General features: G+C 46.2%; 1 protein-coding gene across 1 annotated transcript; it reads right to left on the bottom strand.

Annotated features, from left to right (window-relative positions):
• Window positions 1-3,394: 3,394 nt before the first annotated feature.
• Window positions 3,395-20,606, bottom strand: LRRC58 (leucine rich repeat containing 58). The gene is made up of 4 exons (XM_085070278.1): window positions 19,994-20,606; window positions 10,751-10,879; window positions 9,165-9,442; window positions 3,395-7,719 (listed from the first exon to the last, which is right to left on the bottom strand). Exons 1-4 carry the CDS (start codon window positions 20,527-20,529, stop codon window positions 7,511-7,513), a joined length of 1,152 nt encoding a protein of 383 aa, XP_084926404.1. The 5' UTR covers window positions 20,530-20,606; the 3' UTR covers window positions 3,395-7,510.
• Between the last annotated feature and the right edge of the window lie 599 nt (window positions 20,607-21,205).

The raw sequence follows: 21,205 nt of genomic DNA, 5'->3' as shown, positions 1-21,205 counted from the left end.
AAACAAGCACAAGCTCAGGCTCCTCCTTGCCGCAGGAACATGCTGGCCCTGGGAGACGCCCTGCCTTTGCCCTCTTTCCTGTGGGGAATTCACTGGCCACAATGCCCTGCTTGAAGTGGGGATCACAAGAGCAGGAGTACACCCCATCAGAGCTTTGCCAGCCACCATTAATGCAGACCATATTTATAGCAATAAACCAAAGCAGATATCTTAATCGTGTAGAGATTAAATGTAACATGCCCACAGCCCTCTACCAAGAGGTGTGGAAGCAAACAAGATGCTCCTGGACAAGCTGCACAGAGGTTTTCTTCCTCGTGGCCCACAATTGTAGGGACTTCTGAGCACAGGGATGAAAATATCTGCTGCCACGACACACCTGGCATATGCCAGCTGTCAGCATTCAGTTTGCCTCCCAAAGCCATACTTCTCCCCTCCACATACACACCAAACAAAATTTGTTTTCTAGAAGCACTACGAAGTGCTAGGCAGGATTCTTGGAGGGCTGTGCATGGCACTAGGGACAAGCTGTGGCCAGGTGCAGCAGTGTGAGCTTTCCCTACAAACCATGGCAAGGGGTCATCTCTGAACAGGTTTTCAAAGTGCAAGGCAGCCAGATGGGGTTGCAAGTTGTGAAAGACCAACACAAAGTTTCAGACATTCCTGGACCATTTCAAAACGTGTTTTGACGAGCCCAGATGCATGGGGTTTTCTGCAAGGCCTTTTATGATTATATCTCTCAGAAGACTCAGGACTGCTTTAAAGAAAGAAAAACAAACAAAAAGATGCAATTTAACTCCAAATACCTGAAGAGAGTAAGTAGGGAACCCAACTTTGGAAAACACACTGCAGTGTTTATTTGAAGATAAAAACCACTGCTGCAAACCACTTGGGTCTGATTTAGATTATAAAGGGTGTTTGGTTATATAAATGCAAGGGATGTTTTAAAGTCTTCCAGCAAGCCCCTTTCAGCAGTGCTACTCACAACAGAAACAAAGTGCCAGGTTCAGCCAGTGCTTTCACCAGGCCCTCTGTGCCTGTGGGGAGGTTTTATGAGCAGGGGTTGAGTTCAGGGCCCCCAGTTCACAGGGAAACAAAGCACTGTCCCGAGTGGCCCAGGGGGACCCTCTGCCAAGGAAGTACAAGACTTGCAGTAACCCATTAACCTGATGCAAAGGACGTCCCCAAAAGGAGAGATTTAGCCCAGCCTTCAAAAAATACCCACCATGTTTGAAGCAGAGAGTTATTGTTAAGGGAAAGCCAAGATCCCTTATTTCTAGCATCCAGGTCCCCTCCATACTCCTCCCCAGTCCCATGAAATGCCAGTTTGGTCAAGATTTGTTCAGTGTTACACTGCTCACAAGGAGAATCTGTTATGTCACCTACACCCATCACAGGCTGCCCTCCCAAGTCAACAAACAGCATTTGCAAAGCAAGGCTTTACAGCAACTACGTAACACTGGCTGGCACAAGGGACATTGCTCAATATTGTGCATGTTTGTTACACACTAACTTTTACAAGGGATGCCAGAAACACCAGGAATTACTGAAAAACACTTTTGCACAATGGCATTTTTCTATCAATTTTCAAAGCCCTAAGGCTGAAATTTACTCTTTCAGGGACAACCTGCAAACAAACAAATGCTGTGCCTCTCCTACACGTCCTTTCACCAGCAGTAAATGTTTGTGTCCTTGCAGATGTAAAAGGTGACGTTGCCCTGCTGGGCTCACTCTGTGACCTCCTGCCCCACCTAAGCTAGCACCCAGATGAAGGGTTTGTTTGCCCTCCCAATTTCAGTGTCCCTGTCAAGCTCAGGCAAGGACCCTGTAACACTCTGGTTCCCTCACATGAGGAATGACAGAGCTTGATGAAATAATTTATTTGTCAACACAACGATCTTCAGAGATGGTAAACAGCAGCCAGCCTTTTGATACTCTGATGAAAGGGTAATATTTATGATAAATGTAGAACTCACAGGATTTCAGGTCCCATTTCTTCCATGGAGTCAAGAAGGGGTTACAGACAGGGCACTTGGACAACACTCTGAAGGTACATTAATCCTTTACCACTCTCAGAGGAGCTCTGAGCTGCTACCAGTAAGTCCCAGGCCAGGACAAAGAGATGGCCCTGGCCTTCTTCAATGCAGCACTTGAACTTTCTCTCAAAGTATTTTTTTTTCTAAAGTTTGGCAGCTGCAACTCACAACCTTAGTGCAGAGAAAGAGGTACATACATTCAGCCCTAGCTGTCTCGATCACCTAAGGCAGCGCATCTGAGTAGGAGAAGTACAGTTCTTACTTCATGATGACACACTTTAAACGCATCAACATAATGCTTCCCTTTAGATCTGCGCAACTGTGTGAACCTAAAATGTCAATTTTACATCCTGAGCATCTGGTTCAGCCATCCACATCACTCACATTTCCTCTGCACTCTTCCTGTTGCTTTAGTGCTAAAGGCAGAAGAGAGAGTCTGAGAGCCAAGATTTGCTCCTAGAGATTAAAAGATGGGCAACTCATGTCAGGAATCAGCACTTCCAGGATTTTGTTTCCAAATACAAGGTAGGCATTAAGAAGGCACAGCAAAGGGTATCTTTAAATTAGTTAACAAAAAGAAGTAAGAATATTCTCAGCCTGGCTATTACTGCAAGGTCACTGTACTCCTCTGTATTTTATGTAACTCAAAATGGAGCTGCTGCATAATTTGAGAGGTTTTTCATTACATATGAAGTTGAACAATCTCTGAAATAGTTCCTGCTGAAGTTAATATCAAGTCATTCTTGCTTCCCACTGTCCCATTTTCCAATACACCACATTTCTGCACTGACAACTGGTAATTGCACAGCAGGATCCAAAACATTTTGGCAACAGATCACAAAACTCTTGAGGATGTAGGAGGAAACATGGGATTACTCAAGAAATGGGAACACATTAGCCAGTTAACATGATCAGAAAATTAGCATTCAAAAAGTCATTTACAGGTTTCAAGGTTAACGTATTAAGAGGGAAACACTTCATGAATTTTAGAACTGTTGTTTCATATTGCTGGAAAACTCCACCATGACACCATCTTCTCTTGTTCGTGTACTTTTCCTGTCTGTGAGTTACTTCTGCCTTCAAAGTATGGAGCAAATCTCTGCACCACTACACGAGAAGTAAAATGGGGTCTGGCTCTGTAACACACACTGGTCTGTCACAAGTGGGCCCCACAAGCCAGGAGTTTCAGCAATCCCTTTGGAAGTCTCCCCTACTCTTGGTTTTACACAGCACAGGTCAAATCCCATCTGCTCCCTGACCATGTACAGCCCCATTTTAATGCTTCCAATCCCCCAAGAGTTTTGTCTGCAGAAACACCAGAACTGAGATTTTGGAAAATAATGGACAGACAACAGCAGAAATAACATTTTTGTAGGTTTAGTGTTTGCAATTTGTTTTACAGTTTATAATGAAATACTGTTAAGAGATAGTCTACATTCATATGTTTCAGGCAAAATACAGTTTTAAAATCATAAGGCACTTTAAGATGTCCTAAAAACAAATGCTTATATAAAAATCCAATAAGAGGGATGGATGAGAACCCTTTCAACCCCTAGTGTTCTTAGTGTCAGTAAATGATCAATTCTCTAGTCAAGCAGGCAAGTGAAATAATCAATAGAAAGGTTTCCAGGACAGAGTTACTGCTGTATTAGTGTGCACTCTGGAGCAGTCTATTTGTAGTGTCTTCAGTTGGGGAGGGAGGGCATGGTGTGAATAAGATGCATTAAAATTGTTCTTTGAACTGGGCAACAGAGATGCATTGCAAGGATTAAGTTTCATTACTTTCATTGGATTAAATTCCTTCCATTCATTATTGCCACCAAGAGTAAGGAACAAAAAGGAGTTGGTTCTCCCCTCCCCCCCCACTCCCATTATAATTCAACACAAGATTTCAAAGACTTAAAATGACCAGGACAGAAGCCCATGAAAACCTGCATCTGGCCACTTCAGAGTATGTTTAAATATTCATTACTGACTTCCTCAGGTCTCACCTCTTATTAAAGAAAGAGAAACATAAAAGAATTGGCAACTGTCTAAGTTGCTTCCCGTCAAATTGATATTTTGCCTCTCTTTAACACGACCCCACTGTTCCCATCGAGTACCTGCATTCAGAATCACACCAGCAGCTCCCCTTGGCAGAGGCACAGTGGGGCAGGGGATGAATGCAGGCAGGGCCCTGGGCCCCACACAGAAGAAGGAATGAACAACTTTGCTTAACACACTCGTGTCTCAGCTTAAGAACAGCTTCAAAAGCTGCACATGCTGGGCTGCTGTAGCAACAGGAGGACTGATACCAAAACACTGACTGAAGACTTCACTTGAAGATGCATCTGTAGGAACTGAAATCTGCTGGAAACTGACAAGAAAAAAACTCAACAAAGTGACAGTGGCAAAAAACCTGCCTACTTCTCAGGGCCCCTGACGAGGGCATGGTAGAAACTAGTCCCAATCATCCGTATGTGTTATTTTCAAGTTGTGTCTTACCTATTTTATTGCCCAGTACATTTTCAAGTCTTTGGGGGCTAACAATTGCTGAAAAACAACTCAATGTGTTAGGCATTACAGTATACACCTGCATCCCTAGTCCTCTCAAAACTACCTTGGAGGGGAAAAAAATCTCAAACCCAACCAACCAACTACCTAATAATTTGTTTTTCCTAGAAGTTCCTGATTGTTTTAAATTCTGACTTACTTGAATTGCACTTTAAAGCCCAGCAGCAAAAAGAAAACTTGGTAGCTATATTCAGGAATATATATATAAAATTTTAAGAGAGATTTTATCAAGTCTAAAAATGCATAGATATCAACTGCATAAGCTGTCACATTTTGACCTGGCTACAGTAAAGATTCTGTGAAAAAAAAAAGATCAACCTAACAGTCCATATAATATTTAGGCTGAAGTGGGATGCCTGCTCAGTTAGGAAAGAAACTGCAGTTAAGGATCGGGCCAAATTAGAACCAGCCACCACTGGTCTTAACTCATCACACACAGAGGTGCTACTGTGCAAACAGGAACTCTGATGAAATCTAGCTTTGTGAAGTGAAAAAATGCATGACTTCAAGGCAGCTGCTGCTAAAGACAAGGAAGGAAGGTGGTACCTCATGGCCCTGAGCTCAAAAGATCTTGAGATCTCAACTTGTGTGGCTCACTTTTGTTGGCAGGAGAGTCAAGCTCTAGATCACTCAGTTGATTGCTATGGTTATACCAGCAGGCAAGTTAAAATAGTGGCTCTGGAATCTTCTTACTATCATTCAGCATTGATGTGACTATGTTCACTTGGGACAGCAAGAAGCATCTGAAAGATGCGATGAACAAAACAGGCCACTCACTGGTTGCAATTTCACTAACAGCATGCAGTTGGTTTCTCTCAAAATCTGCAGGTTCTTCTTCCCAAGCAAACCTCACAGAATTTGCTAAAGTGACATCTAGTTACTTGGCACATACACCTTACTGTGTCTTAAAAATATACTTTAAAAAAATTATTTGGAAGGGCATAGAGCACATGCAATTAATTCCCCGTGGATCAACGCACAAAGGGAATCACATATGCATGTGGGAACTAAGTTGCAATGATTAACAATAGACAGGTTAGGATTTTACAATCAGATAATTTCTTTCAAATTCCAGTTCTTTCCAAGGGAAACTGGGGAAATATGGAGTGCTGTCAAGAAAATGCAAGGCAAGAAATTCAACCTGCACACCGAGACAGACTGGAACATAGAAGGTTTCACAGACCTTGTTCTTCAGGTCACATGAAAGGAAAAACTGTAGTCTAATTAAAAAAAAAATCACTAAAGCTAGTTATAAAGAGTGGAATTATCAAAGTGCTTTAATACATAAAGTGTCAAACATAATTAAACAGGACCATTAACACAGAGCTGCCATAAAATGTTCAAATAGGTACATGTGTTTTCTGAATGCAGGAGAGAAGCACAGGTTTTTAAATTACCCCGTAGGGCCAAAGTGGGTTAAGAAAGTTTTTCTTGTTCATTTCAGCGTCTTAACATGATGGTTTTGCTCTGTTCATGCATTCAAAGGCACAGTTGGATTTGCTCTATCAGAAATTGCATCAAAAGGACTGTCTATCATGAAATATTAATAAGGGGCAGCTCCCACTGAGTGAAACACACAACAGCCTCATAAAGTAGATTTATAGACACCTGTCAATTAATAGTATTAATTTTTTAAGTTATTTCTTGATGCTTAAAAATTCTGAGCTATTTTCTGTAGCTTTCCTTTAAATATAGTTTAAGATAACTGAGTGTGTAATTTGAACCACCAACAGACTGCCAAAGCTATTGCAACAAGAGCAAATGCAAACAAATAAATAAGGAAGACGTTTCAAAAGCACCTCGTGCAAGAAGCTCAGATGACATGCCTTTGCCTCCCTACCAGCTTTTCCTCTCATATTAGGAATCAGGAAAAAAATACATTCTCCACAGCACTTCTCTGGGTACTGTCAATTCACTGAGCTGCTGTGCACCTTAGGCAGATTATCTTAAAGATGGAAAGTAATTCTACCAAGCACTGCAGAGCAAACTGCAGTGGGGAAATGTGGCTGTTCGCAAACAAAAAATGTCATTCAAGACCTTTCCTGCAATTCACAGCTGTAAAAGCAGATTTGCTCCAGTAAGCTGACACTCAAAAGCATGACACAGAGCATCACATCTGGTCCCTTGTGCAGGCCACAAGTCTGAAGTAATACCAAGTACAACAGAACAACTTGTCTGTTTTTTTTGAAGGCACCATAAAGATAGCAACACTTCAGGTGTAATGGGAAGAGCGAGGAGAAGGAAAAATAACAAATACTGTTAGAAGGAGACTAAGAGCAGCTTAGCACAACAAGGGAGAAAAAAGGTGGCTCAGTTCTATCATGGCTATAACATCTGTAACAGTACAGAGACCCTACACCTCTAGGCAGAGTAACCAGAGTTTGGAAAAATCTAGTCCTGAATGAAAAAAAAAATTAAATTTTCATTTTCAGTGGATGGGTGTAAAATCTGTAACTGAGATCAAAGGAGACAGAAAGGAATAAAACTGCTATAAAAAACACTGGGGTCCATACATACTCACATGGCATCATTAGCCTGTTTGTGATTTACCACAGTGTTAAAGGATCTGGACAGTCTCCTTTGCTCTGCAGGGTGACTGAAGTCCAGTCAAGTTTCATATATTAAAATCCTTCTGAATCCGCCAGTGAGAACAAATCCCTCTCCCAGCCTGTCTGAGGGAGGGGGTACCTCCCAGCCAGGAGACATTTCTAACAACCCCAGGCAACTTACAGGCAGCACGCTACTGAGTTAGATCTCCTAAGCAGCACTGCACCAAGCAAGTCTAGGCTTGCTAAGATGTTCTGTCCCTGCATGGACTTGAGGACAATTTCTCATGAGCCCTCCAGGCCAGTGGTTCATGCTTCACCATTCCATGATTGCTTTTCAAATCCATTTTCCTCCCCGTCTTCTCCTCCGACTCCCCGTTATCCCAGAAGGACTTTCTGCATCCTGTGCGCAGCGACGCTGGCCTCATCCTCAGAGTCAGACTCGCTCTGGGAAGTGGAGCTCTGGGAGGCAGAGCTGTAGGGAGAGGAGCACTCTGGGGAGCACAGGTAGTGCATCAGCGGGAGGCGATACTTCCCACAGAAGTCAACGAACTTGATCTGTCTGACGCAGCTGTCAAAGTACACACCTGCGAGGGAGAGGGAACAGCAAAAACATGAGACCCTGTGCCCAGAGACCTGCAAACTCTGCAGGGCTCTTGTGGCTGGAGCACATGCCTTGAATTGGGATTTAATTGGCACTGCACTGGATGGAGGAGCACAAGGGATACTGGTAAAAGGGAAGAGACCAGGATACCTATGGAAGTGTGATGTTTCTTTTCTTAGTAATAAAACTCCTGTAAGACTGTATTTGGTAGGTGATTCAGAACAGCACACTCTTCATGTAAAGACACAGGGCAGTTACTTCCAAATAATGTGGCAATTTCTTCTAACCATTAGGGAGAAGACTTGGGCTGGGAATTTACAAACTTCTTAAATGTTAAATGAATTAACGCACTCTATTTTCAAACTTGTAAAACATCTTCTACCAGCTAGTAAAACTGCATTCATAAATAGACCCTCACAGCTCTACTTTTCTTCTGCTTGAGTGAAGTCATCATGCTGAGCTTGGATGCTACTTTCCATGGTAACAGTCTTGCTGTAACACACAATTATGTTCTCTTCCTGTCACAGCAAGTGATTTTAGATGCTGACATTTTCAGAAGTTTCCAGCAGTGTTTTAAGTCCTAGCTGGTCAGGAGTAAGCGTTTCTCCTGCAGTGCTAGAGCAATGCTGCAGTACTGTTCAAGTTCAGACAGCAAAGTGAAAAAGCACAAAACCAAACCACTGCTATCCACTGTTCAAAACTCTTAAAAAAATAATGTTTTCTTTCCGTCTCAACGTAAGTCCCAGACCTTCCATCTTTGCTTATGGAGCATGCTTTGATACTGTCCTGTAAGAAGATAACAGCTTGCATAATGACTGCAGGGTAGATACTAATTAATGATTTTTTTCCTCCTTAATCTTCTACAGGCTAAATGTGCAGATCATTTGCTGTGGTTAAAGATTAAGCATTGAGCCAAATTAAGCCCAAGTATTCCAGGCTGTTTTATTAAGTCCTCTCCTTCCAAGAAGTACACGCCCGTGGTCCCCAGTGAGAACTAAACAAGTAACGGTGAAGAACTAGAGCCACTCCCCTCTTTTCCATCTAAAAATGATGCTCACCATTCAGCAAGAGTGTGTGCAAAAGTTCTCCTGTTCATTACTTGCTCTGAGTTATTTCAGGGCAAATGGATCAGAAACTTCAGACCACAAAACCACAGTGGAGTGCTGGGATGAGCTACAAAGAATCTGACAGAAGTGCTGTCTTACATTCCCATGCAAATACAGGAAACCAGCACTACAACTCTGAATGCTGCTCCTAAGTGAACAAGGCTCCTTAAAGTTTGCAGGAGACCTGGAGCCAGGGAAATAGAGCCAGAATGTGGATACAATAACACTTCCAAGCTGACTGAGCTACTAAAGTCATGGCAAGTCAGAGGGAAAGGAAACCATCAGGTAAGAGCAGGAAGCAGAGCTGTAAAGGTGAACTTACCCCCACATTTAGGATTGGGACAGTTGCTGGCCAAGCTCAGGTAGCGGACGAGACTCTCCGGGAGATCGCTGGGAGTGTAGGGAACATTGCGAGTTTTAACTGTGCGCCCAGCCAGCTCCTGAAGGCTCGGGGGATTGTAGGTCAGGTCACGCACAAACCGCACCACCAGGGGGTTCCCACGCAAGCTCAGCTCTTCCAGGTGGACCAGGTTAAGGATCTCTCGAGGAAGGTAAGTCAGCAGGTTATTGTGCAGGCTAAGGGAACGCAGGGAATGCAGCCTAAGGATGGAGATGGATACTTAGTCATGACATGCTAGCAAAATTGCCCCACAACTGCATTATGCAGACCTAATCACTCTCCCCTCTCCCACCAATTTCTTTTTCTTTGGTTTTTATCCCTTTTAAAACATAAATTCATGATAAAAGAGCTGCTCTTACTCCAGCACACATAATGCACTAGAAAACTTGGCTCAGCACTGGAATACCTACCAAAGAAACACAGTCTTAAACACACTGCTGTCCCTCTCAGTATTCTCCACACACACCCCACAAAAAAAAGGTGGAACAAAAGTGCACACACTGAGTGCTTTCAGGGGACATAATGTTTCCTTGTACCCAGTGCATGCATCAAGAGCAGTCCCATGCAGGGCTCTGAATAAGTCACCTGCTCTGTCTCATGCATTAAAGATGATTGCTGGGAGGCAGCCAGCCCTGGAAAGCCCCATGTTTTCATTGCTTGCGGCTGCACCACCTCGCACTGATACCACCAGATCCGAGCAAGGTCAGGCCAGGCCAGCAGCAGCACAGGGGACAAGCAATTCTTTTGCTTTTGGATGACGCTTTTCCCTCTCAGGAAGCACAAAGCAATGCTCCAGCGCAGCATCCAGGGCTGCCCCCAAACTTGTAAAAGTTATATCATATTGTACATCAAGAATAACCCCACTACACCATCAAATTCCAACTCAGAGAACTCCATGCTGTCATTCAGTTGGTTTTAGGGTTACAACTACACCTCCCATCTTCATTTCCCATCTTGGGCTACACATACAGAGCTGCAGTGTCCTCTTTCCCCCATTATGAACAGATAAAGCAGTAACCGAGCCCCTAGAACTGTGCCATAGGACTAAATGAACACTAAAACATTCTGAGATCCTACAGTAAGGAATGCCAAGGGAACACAGGGGATGGCACAAGACAAAGTACACACAAAAAGGTTTTGGGTGAAAGGCAAAACAGATGAAGCATTCATTACTAGTAAAACAGTACCATTCTTACTTCTAAAGGTAACAATTTATCTGTGCTGAGTTGCCCAGGTACTTTTCAGGGCCCTCCACATAAATGTATTAATTCACTGTAAGGTGCAATCTCAGTGATGGTTTTTTAACATAACCCTTTCATTGAGTTCTCCAAATCATATATTCATGGTCTGCCTGCAGTGCACCATGCCAAGGATGCTCTTTCTCAAGTTTAGTCACATTAACAAACTGAAGGACAAATAGGTCCTCCCAGGTGCACTTATCCACACACACAGAAGGAAGAGTTCAAAGAGTTAATTACAACTGGTGGCTGATGACAGTAAATACTCACTGTGCCAGCTGAGGTGGAATGCTCTGTATCTTGTTGTCACACAGAACTAGATACCTCAGAGAAGGCAGATTTGCTAATTCAGGTGGAATTGCCGAAATGAAATTCCCTCCAAGGTATAGAAACTCTAAACTGAAAAACAGAAGAGAAAGCAATGCATTATTTCATTAATTTCAAGTTTCCTTTAACACCTAAGTTTTCACATCTCCTGCATTTCTGAAAGGAAACTGACCGATGACTACTTATGAGATAATTTGCTGAGAGAAAGAAAAAACAGCTGAGTTGCACATCAAAATTACAACACAGCTGCTGTTTCACAACAGATAATGTTGAGATTTTACCTCCACACTCCTGAAGTCACCATTTCATCTGCAGGTAGGCAGCAGACAACTGTGTATTCCTACACCAACCCCTTACTGCAAAGCTCCTGTTCCTATTTCCAAGGAAGTGCAGCCTGCACATGCAGCATCTGCAGCACAGACACAGATCCTGCTGCAGCCAGTGGGAGCTCTCTGTTTCAGCAGGGGCGAAGCACAAGAGCAATGTCTCTCCCTGGAAATCCTGGCCCTGCACCAGCACTAGCTGCTCTTCAGGGAATCATTTGACTCCTCAGTGACTAACTGGAACCTTTCAGCATTAGTCAGAGGCAGCCAGTCCTGCTTTGATACAACTGACATATCAACACCACAGCTGCAACAGCACAGTGTGCCCAAGTCACACACGTACATTCATGCAATTTCTCAGATACACTGATTTCATTACACTGAAGACATAAAGCCCAAAGCTACCAGAAACCATAGCAGGGCTTCACTGTAGTTTGGGCATAAATAAAAGAATCACTAGATGTCCTATGAAATCTCAGTGGATGGGAGACAGGAGTGGAGAGAGGCACTAGATCCCTTCTGCCAGGTGCAGTAGCCAGTATTTTCTATGCATCTCTGCCCTTCTATGAAGAAAAACTGGCAAGTATTTCTCCTTGACATAATAGCTTCAAGTCCCCATTTCACAGATTCAAGTAGCTTTCTTTCTCTGTTCTCAGATGTTGTCTGCAAGAGGAGCAAAGGCAGGCTCAGTTTGGTTACTTCTTGCTAATCACAGTCCAGCCAAGATTTTTTCCCATGTTTGAAAAAGGTGGATCCTACAGTCCTGGTTCAGTTATCTCCAGTACACACTCGGGTTACCTGCCTAACTACAATGCACCTTGGCCTTCCCTGATCCAGCAAGCATTGCCCACAGGCCGGGAAAGTGAACTCATCCAGGCTCCATCAGCCTTTCTTTAAGGACAGGTTATAACTTCCTTGGGGTAGGAGACACCTTCATCTCACCCCAGCAGCTGAGAAATGCCATGGATAAAGTGGCACAGAAACACACCAACAGAGCACCCAGGGGACAGGGTGGTCGACTCAGACAAGGTCTGAGCCCTGAAACTGTGCCACAGCATATGTGGAGTGCCAGAGACGCTCCTCCCTGAGACTTCCCCTGGGATGGAGCAGGAGAACAGTAGAAAGAGTCTATTTCGCTCAGTTCTTGCAAGAAACCTGAACCCAGAGATCCAATGACAGCATCTGCTTGGGCTACAGAGGCCACTAGTGCAGCACAAATGCATCTGCCTAACAGCAAAGGACAGAATGACAGACCTTTGCAACACACCAGGAGATGCTTGCAGAGCCCAGCTTCCCCTGGATTACCTTATATTTTTGGAGTATGTCAAAGGGAAGTGAAATAATTGAAATTTGACAAAGGGGGTACAAAATAAGGCCTTAAACTGAATTTGATTAAATGAAAGGAAGTAACTACAGACCAAGTGGGACAGCACATGTGGAGGTTACTCTGAACGTGCAAGAAAAGTGCATGTAGGGAAAAACCACCACCAATCCCCACTGCTCCAAAGTAACCTCTCTTCTAGTCAGACAACCTGCAGGTGAAGAGTGGGGGTAGGAGGAAGGCTGCTGTGCAGAGACCATGTCAAGGAGAGATTATTTTTAATTAACTTTTGATCCCCTAACAAAGCCCTGAGTTTTAACCAAAATTCCTCCTTCGACCTCCATTGTTTCCCAAGGGGGATTTAGGGCTGCTTGGCTTTCACTAGGGACTTAACTGCTGACTATACAATTCCTAGGCATATTTTACCTCCATGCCATTGCCAGAGCCCACACCAAAAACTGTTGGGCAAGGGAATTCTAGCAATGTGGCTTTCAATATTTAAACAAGGTTTAGATGTGTACAAGTTTGCACTTCCTAGGAAAAGTGAATAATTAACTCCTCATCCTTTGTGTTTGAGGACACTAATGCCTGTAAAGTGACGTGGCATAAAAACACATCCTACTGGGGAAGAAGATGAGGACACAAATTATATACTAAAAATGTTTTGGGAATTCATTTCAAGGCATAAAATGCATATGTTTCAAGAGCAGCTTGCTGTACAAACTAAGTGTGCAAAACCACTGCCAACAAACTTCTTACAGCTTCAAATCTGTTCGTTGTAAAGTCTGTAATGAGAACACTCAGTCATCACAGCAAGGATATAAAGACCAACATCAGAATACAAACTGTCTCTAACTAAAAACCCACTAAATAAGATAACTCCTTCACTGGCAACAAAGTGCTTCTTAAAAAATGTTTTCTTTTTAGTCATCTTCTGAATCACCTTTTTGGGGTCAGTATACTAACAACTCATGGGGCCCAGTCTGACACAGCAAATTCAGAATTTCCACATCAACTTCTGATATTAATTAGATGATTAATTTATTAAAAAACCACATGGAGGAGGTTTTGAAACTACAAAGAAACTTATTTTAAACATATGAAAGATATTCTTATAGCTTCCATTGAAACACTGCTCAGTAGGAAAACAAAATCCCTAACTCCCATCCCTCAAAGTGCAATTTGCTACTAAGAAGGACTTAGCCTAGTCTTGGCAAAGCAAGGTGAAGGAATCAACAGCAATTTCTGCATCAAAAGAAGTGCCAAGGATTGTGTAAGCAAAGCTGATGATGACACAGGAAAGGATTTTCAAGAGACACGACCCTTTTAGCAAGAGCACTGACCACAGCACTGGGACTGCAGTCTTTTCCCAGCTCATCTGCTCCTGGCCTGATTTTCATGTCACACAAAGCCTGTATCTAGAAGCCAAGGTGATGCTGGCTCTTGAGTTGTCCTGCTCAGGGCACAGCAGTGAGTCCATCCACATCATCCACCACAGGTTTTTGCAGGAGGACCACAGCAGAGATGGCACTGAGCTTAGTGAATGCTTCTAACTAACCTTTCACACTCAGACCTGGCTCTTCTGACAGTCGTTAATCTGTACATTTTGTACATCTGTACATAATCTGTCATTTTGATGGATCAGCTAAGGTCTTGTGAACTGCTGTGTTCACAGAGGTAGAACTAGATTTTTTCTGCACTTAGAAAAGTCCAGAATCTTCAAAAAGCCAGAGATCCACTACCATCAAACAAACATAAGCTCAGTTCCAATTTTTGAAGCTAGAATGAATGATGTACTTCCAATCTGCCACACAGACTCTGGCTGAAGGAGTTTCAAGAGCAGACAAACACTAACAAAATCAATCTCAACAGAATTCACAAAAAAACCCCAACAACCATTTGACAGGGTAACTAATGAGGGTTGACACTTTCTCTCCTGCCTTTTAGCAATGTTGACAAACACACTAATAAAAGGCCAGAGTCCCTTTCGGCCTCACACCCAGCAGCCCCCTGCTCAGCACAGCCAGGACTAATTGCTGCCAAGCACAGCCAGCACACTGAGCCCATCCTGTGGTGCTCCTTTCTAGCAGCGTATTTTCACGGGGCTGTAGGGTGGCAATGAAACTACTTTTACCTACTGGGAAAGGAGTGGAGAAACGCTCAAACAACTATGATCAATTCAGGGAGTGGCAACAAAGTTTAACATGCAAAGAAACTGCACCTTCTTGCTTGAGTATGTCCTTGATGTTCTCAGGTCATCATATACCACAAATCAAATCCAAAAGCCCCCAAACACTCAGTAAATAAGAAGAGCCCACTCTGAACACTAGAGGTATTTTTTATATGCTATCAATTACCACAGCACTCCCATAGTCATGTTTCCAGAGGATAATGTCTTCTGGCATAGGAGATACTCAAATTTTCAATCCACCCTGTTTCCCCACAGATGCCTCTTTGGATAAATTTTAACAGCTGACATCAAACAGATGCATCTAAATACATAATGTAAAAAAACCCGAACCAACAATGGTGCCTGAAATAGCTTCGGGTCTTTTTAAGATAAACTTTTTAGCAAGAAATTTCCAGGGCAGTTTTGAGGCTCATGCAAGGGAGGAATTTCAAAGCAGCCCACAATACACTCCTGTTAACCCTGTTCTACGATTTGCTAATTCCTGAGAGAACTGCATAGCCTTTGCTGACACGCAAATTTAAGATCAAACAGTCGTCTGAACACTATTTGCAAAACGTTTGAAGAGGGGAAGAAGAAGGGAGACAGCAAGCAGATTTCCTAATGCTGTATCTTTATCAAAGCTCCACTTGCCCTTTTTCCCACACTAACAGCCGTTCTTTAAGCGTATGCTTGTCTAACATGCTTAATACTACCCACGAATGAAAGCAAATGCTCTGGTTTCCAATGCATCTAAGCCTTTACACAGACCTTGGATGAATCCAGTTAGGCTTTTGAGGTCTTTGATCCCAGCCCTCACACAAATGGGCTTTATTACAGGAATACCAGCAAGGAGGAAAGGAACATGCACAGGTCTTTTCCAAGTTCTTGCTGCCTGCTCCCCGTGCTCTGCTGAGCATGAGAGTATTCTCTAAGAGAGTATGACTAAACTCAAAATTCACATGGGAGATTCAAAGTATTGGCTGTGTTTCACTAAGCCCCTGAGAATTACTCATTTTACAGGACACTTGCAGGACATTTCCCAAGTCTGCACTCTGATGAGGGCAATCTATGCACCCTTAAGCCAAAAGCCACAGTTGCACAACGAAGATGAAAGCTATTTTTTTTCAGATATGGCGTACAAATTTTTTGCCAGGATGGGCACATGCAGATGGCCACATTTCTAGCTCACTGGCTGTAACACACACTGCCCCATAGTGCATCCTCACTATGGATCAGCATGGATCAGCAGACGAAGGGTATGAAGAACCAATGCAGCTGTGGGATTTCTATGCAGATCACAGTGCAGGAGCTGCTGAGGGTTGTGAATTGAGTCTGAGACAGAGTGACTGACCATAACACCTCCCACTGAAAACACAGCAAGGCCAGCAGGGAGAACTAAAGAGAAGATAATACTTGTGTCTGCCTATGCTAAGCCTGTATTTTATCTGGCAACAAACAGGAAAGCAATGTAAAGAAGGCTGCTCTCACACATCTGGTGCATTCACCACTCTAAATTCACAGCAAGAGCCAAGGCTCAGGTCTTGCACTGTAGTGACACACCAGCCGTAAGGAACTGGGGGTGCTGGGCATACAGAGGGACCTGGCATGAACTCAACAGGATCAAGAAAAAGCCCTCAGCAGGGGCAACACCTACATTTCTCAGGAACACATGAAGCTATTGCTGGTCACCCTCAATGCTTACAGTGAAGCTAGGATGAAAAGCACTGAATTTTCTTAATGTAAAACATGAAGCAAAGGCTATTCATCCCTGGTGCCAGCTTGCTATGATCAGCATCATCCTACTGCCATCACCAGAGCAATCATCATGATAGACTTACAAAGCCATGCAAAGGAAGCTTCAAGCATGTAGGTGGTCCTTCCACAACAACCTATGAGATAACCAATAATCAGGAGCACAGCACTCACTTTCCATGCAGGGTCTGACACTGCATACAGAACATTTGTGTGGGCAAGGATGGGGCAGATGGCTCAAGCCAGAAGGAGTACAACATGACAGCAGCAAGACTGGCTGTGGTTCTTATCACCAAACTCATTAACTTGCCAAGACACCAGGAACATGCCGGGGAGAAGTTTTTGCACATCATGCCTGACCCACATACAGCTTGCTGCAAATGGTGGATTTATTATCTTCCAGGGAGTAACAACACATGGCACACACCTGCCATTCCAGGACCTTTGCATTCATAGTCACCAGCACGCTCCTTCTCCTTTGGCAGGTCAGACCCATCAGCTTTTTATATTTTCAACTTTACCACACACAGACTCCTTACCCGCTGTATTCCTGGCCTTCACTAAAACTGACATGCTGTCCCTTCAAACACTAAAACAGGAAACTGTGGGGTGCAGAGGAAAGACATGAAGCTTAGTTATCAAGAGTATTTATAAAAAAACCAATCTCATCACACTTTAGACATCCCTTGGAAATCTAAGCAGCATTTCTAGATTTCTGTAGCTCCTGTCTGTTTTCTAATCCCTGACTGGAGCAAATGGGAAGCTGCCAGAGTCACAGGAAGAGAACTACTGTCCTCAGGAACTCCAGCAGCAGCAGGAAGAACTTGACCAGTAAGAGTGCTGCTTGCATTCCCCTGTGGTCTCAGAGCCCCTAAGATAAAAGAAAAATTCCTTTTTATGAGAAGCTGCACATGGAAAAAGGCTCAAGGTCTTGGATTGCTGTGAGGCTAACAGAAGCTCCAACACCAGGCTCCAGCTCCAGCTTCCAGGGCTCAGAAACTAGCAGAGGTCTCCATGTTGCTGTGCTGTAACAGCTGGCTCTGCTCTGTCCTTGCCCAGGCTCATTTTACCCATTTCCACACCAAGCACACTCGTGCTGAGGACACCTCTCTTGTCAGCAGGTAGGAGCAGATTCTGGCAGCAGTTTGTCTCCAGAATGCACTTTCTATGTTTTTGGCAAGGGTCACTGGTTCTCTGGGTCCCAGTGAACAGTTTCAGGATTCCCTCCAGAGGAACAACACATTATAGAGTGTTGTTTTCTCTCAGTGCTGGCAAACCTTGTGCGGCTCCCTTTTGTTACTCAAGCAGCCCCAGAGACAGAAGTCACTGATGGCAGATTGGTAAAGAAGCTGACAATCCTGGTGGGGCACAGATTTGCTATCTTGAGCTAAAGTTCAATGATATTATGTTGACATGTTTGCAGAAGTTCAATGAGGTAGCAGTGGTGATGTGGGCAGCAGACAGAAGCTGTGTCTACGTGTAACTTTTCCGCCTGACACGTCACTTTGAGACAATAAACACACAGTTTGATAGCTTTGTCTGCATTTGCTCTCTCAGAATTATCGTTCTGGGGGTTCAAGCATGACCAGTCCAAGAAAAGCTGCAGGACAGGACAACAAAGAGGCCTGATTCAGGGCAGGCCAGAAGAACACAGAAGTGACAGCACTGCAGTGGAGCACAGGAGCCTGCACACAACACAATGTGCTGTGCTACACAACCCAGTACCTTCCTGGGGACATCACGGAAGAAAAGCAGGACTGAGGTTTGCTAGGGGAAAAAAAAAGAAAAGAGAGAGAAAAAAACCCACAACCACAGACTGAGACCATGAAACAGCAGAAGGGAGCCTCTGACTCAGAGGTGGGAGCAACAATCAGATCCCAACCACATCCTGGATGCTACCAGACATGCTATGGAGACAACATGGATCATCCTCCTCATGCAACTGACCTCCTCTATTGGCCTCCTCTCCCATGCCTCATTTTCTTTTTCATCCCTGAAATATCTGCTCCTGGACAGAGGAAAAGCTGAGCTTCCTCTTCCTCATGACAGCCCCAACCCAGGATGCATCACAACTCTGCCAAGAAGGACATGGGCATTCTCCATCACTCTAAATGTCTCATAGCATCTCTCAGCCCAGAGAGCTTAACCCAGAATTGCTCCAAATCCTTAACAGGTGCATGCTATGCCACCTGGACAAAAGCCACAAACCCAACTGTATTATACTGCAGCAGACAAAACCATTTCCCACCAGCACTCAAGTGGCTCTGGTACCTCTCACCTAGGCCCATGGGAACATCCTATGCTTCCACTGGACAGAGCTCTGCTGAGTCATCAGAGTGAATCCAAGTATTTAGGGTCACGGGTGCTGGAATTTGCATGAGAGGCTGCCTCTGGAAAGTCCCTTGGCAAAGAGTTGGAGCAAACAAAGTTCAGATCCAAAGTCTTAGCAGGGAGCTGCACAGAGGCCAGTCTGAGGCTTGGGAATCCAGCATAACAGTGTCACTTACATCAGAACAAGCACCTGGCTTGCCCAAGAAGACAGCAGGCTTCAGGAGTACCCAGCCCAGGCCAATGCAGGCAGCCACTACCCGGTGCTATCTAAGGCCTGTCCCCACCCTACCACTGCTCCTAACCACTGTGATTCAGCCATAAGTTTCTGTATCAGCAGCCTGCAGTGGTTGGCTACAGCCCAGAACCAGATGTACCACTGCACCCAAGCACAGCCTGGGGCTCCATGCTTTGGGTCTGTCAGTATCTGTCAGATCTACACGAGTCAATGGGTTGAGAGAAACACCAAAAAACCCACCCATGACAGCAAGCCCCCAGTGAGACTGCAGCTGTATGGACAGAAAGGCCCTGCTGTTTGCAGGAGCCACAAACACATCTTTATTCTCCTGAGCAGCCAGCCCATCGTGCAGCTGTGAGCTGCATGACACATGGGGTTTATCTCGCTGTCACCCAGAGATGTGCATGAGGGAAAACCACGGAGAGCCTTCCACATGCCAACACACGCTAACCACACCATCACCAGGAGAGCTCCCCTGCACCAGGGCAGCCCAGGGACTGGGCAATCCCAAGGGTCACCCAGTTTGTGAGTACAGAAGGCCCATCGTTATCTGAAGAGTACACAGAATCGACTGCGTTGGAAGGGACCACAGCACGTCATCTGTTCCAACCTCCCTGCTCAAGCAGGGTCACCCTAGAGCACATGGCACGGGATTGCGTCCACTGGAATATCTCCAAAAAGGGAGACTCCACAACCTCTCTGGGCAACCTGTTCCAGTGCTTGGTCACCCCAGCTCTTCCTCACGTTCAGGAGGAGCTTCCTTGTGCATAATTTTCTGGCTGTTGCCTCTTGTCCTATTGCTTGGCACCACCAAGAAGAGCCTGCCTCCATCCTCAACACCCACCCTTTGGATACTTATGTACATGCTGATGAGGTTAAGAACGTCCTGGAGTTTTGGTAACTCAACATGACGAAGAGGAAGAGCCACGTTAGCGGCAGCAGTGCTTGGAGACACCTGAGGCTGGAGAGAACTGACCCCCCGAGGGGGAGCGTGGCAGAAAACCCGGGCGGGCTTGCCAAGGCTGTCCCTGCTCCCGCGGGGCCCGTCCCTCACCTCTGGAGCTCCTGGATGTCGGGCGGGATGCCGTGCAGCCGGTTGCCGCCGAGGCTGAGGCTGCGCAGCCCGCGGAGCTGCAGCAGAGCTGGCGGCACCTCGGAGAAGCGGTTCCCGCTGAGGTTGAGGACGCGGAGGGAGCGGGCGAGGGGCGCCTGCTCCAGCCCCTTGGGCAGCGAGCCGGGCCCGCCCAGCCGGTTGTTCTTGGCCAGCAACGTGTGGAGGCACGGCAGCGACAGCAGCTCCGTGCCCATCTCCGCCAGCCCCGTCCCGCTCACGTCCAGCACCTCCAGCGCCGGGAACCACTGCGACAGCCCGGCGGGCAGAGGGCCCAGCAGCCGCCGCGGCGACAGCACCAGCCGCCGCGCCTCAGCGCTGCGCCGCGCCGACAGCTCCGCCGCCAGCGCCGGCTCGGGCTCGGGCTCGGGCTCGGGCTCGGGCTCGGGCTCGGTCTCCGGCTCCAGCTCCATGTCCATCTCCAGCGGCAGCTCCGGTCCCGGCTCCGGCTCGGGGCCGTCCCCGCCCGCCGCCGCCATCCCGCCCGCACCGACCGACGGCCCCGCGCGTCACCCCGGGGGCTTCCGCGCCTCGCCCCGCCCCGGAACCTGCATAGCCCCACCGCCTCCCACGGCTCCCCCGCGCCCCTACTGCGTCATGCTCGATCCCGGGCATGCCGCCGGCTGACGCCACAGCGACCCCAGCAGCCTCTGAGGGGAGAGCGCTCTTATGCAGGTTGCGGGGCGCCCGCGAGCGGGCGGCGGAGGGAGGGGGAGCGCTGGGCGGCCCGGGAACGAGCACGGGAGGCGGTGCGCAGGAGGGCCGAGAGGTGGCTCCGCAGCCATGGCGGCTCAGTGCCGCTGCTGTCCCTGCAGCGCTGCTCGCCCGCGGCTACCGGCACAGCCCGCGCCCGACCGGCCCGGCCTGCGGCGTTGATGGGGAACCGCCGGCTGGAAATGCCAGCTGCTCCTTGCCCAAGCTCACGGGAATCGGGACACCAGCGCTCCGAGCCCCCTAACTGTACAATCATACCCTCTCCCTGCCCCTCTGGCCATCTTTGGAGCCGGCCCAGCATCCCTGCTCTGCCGGTGTTTTGTCCAAGGGCCGACCTGCTTTGGTCCCTGTAGAGCAGGGAGGTTGGAACTGGGTGGTCTGTGAGGTGCCTTACAACCCAAAACATTGTGTGGTTCTGTGCGCTGCTGCTGTGGAGCACCA

The sequence above is a fragment of the Lichenostomus cassidix genome, chromosome 1, assembly GCF_008360975.1.
Source record: "Lichenostomus cassidix isolate B80296 chromosome 1, HeHo_3.0, whole genome shotgun sequence".
In the NCBI taxonomy this organism is placed as follows: domain Eukaryota; kingdom Metazoa; phylum Chordata; class Aves; order Passeriformes; family Meliphagidae; genus Lichenostomus; species Lichenostomus cassidix.
This window is presented reverse-complemented; position numbering and strand designations above follow the sequence as displayed.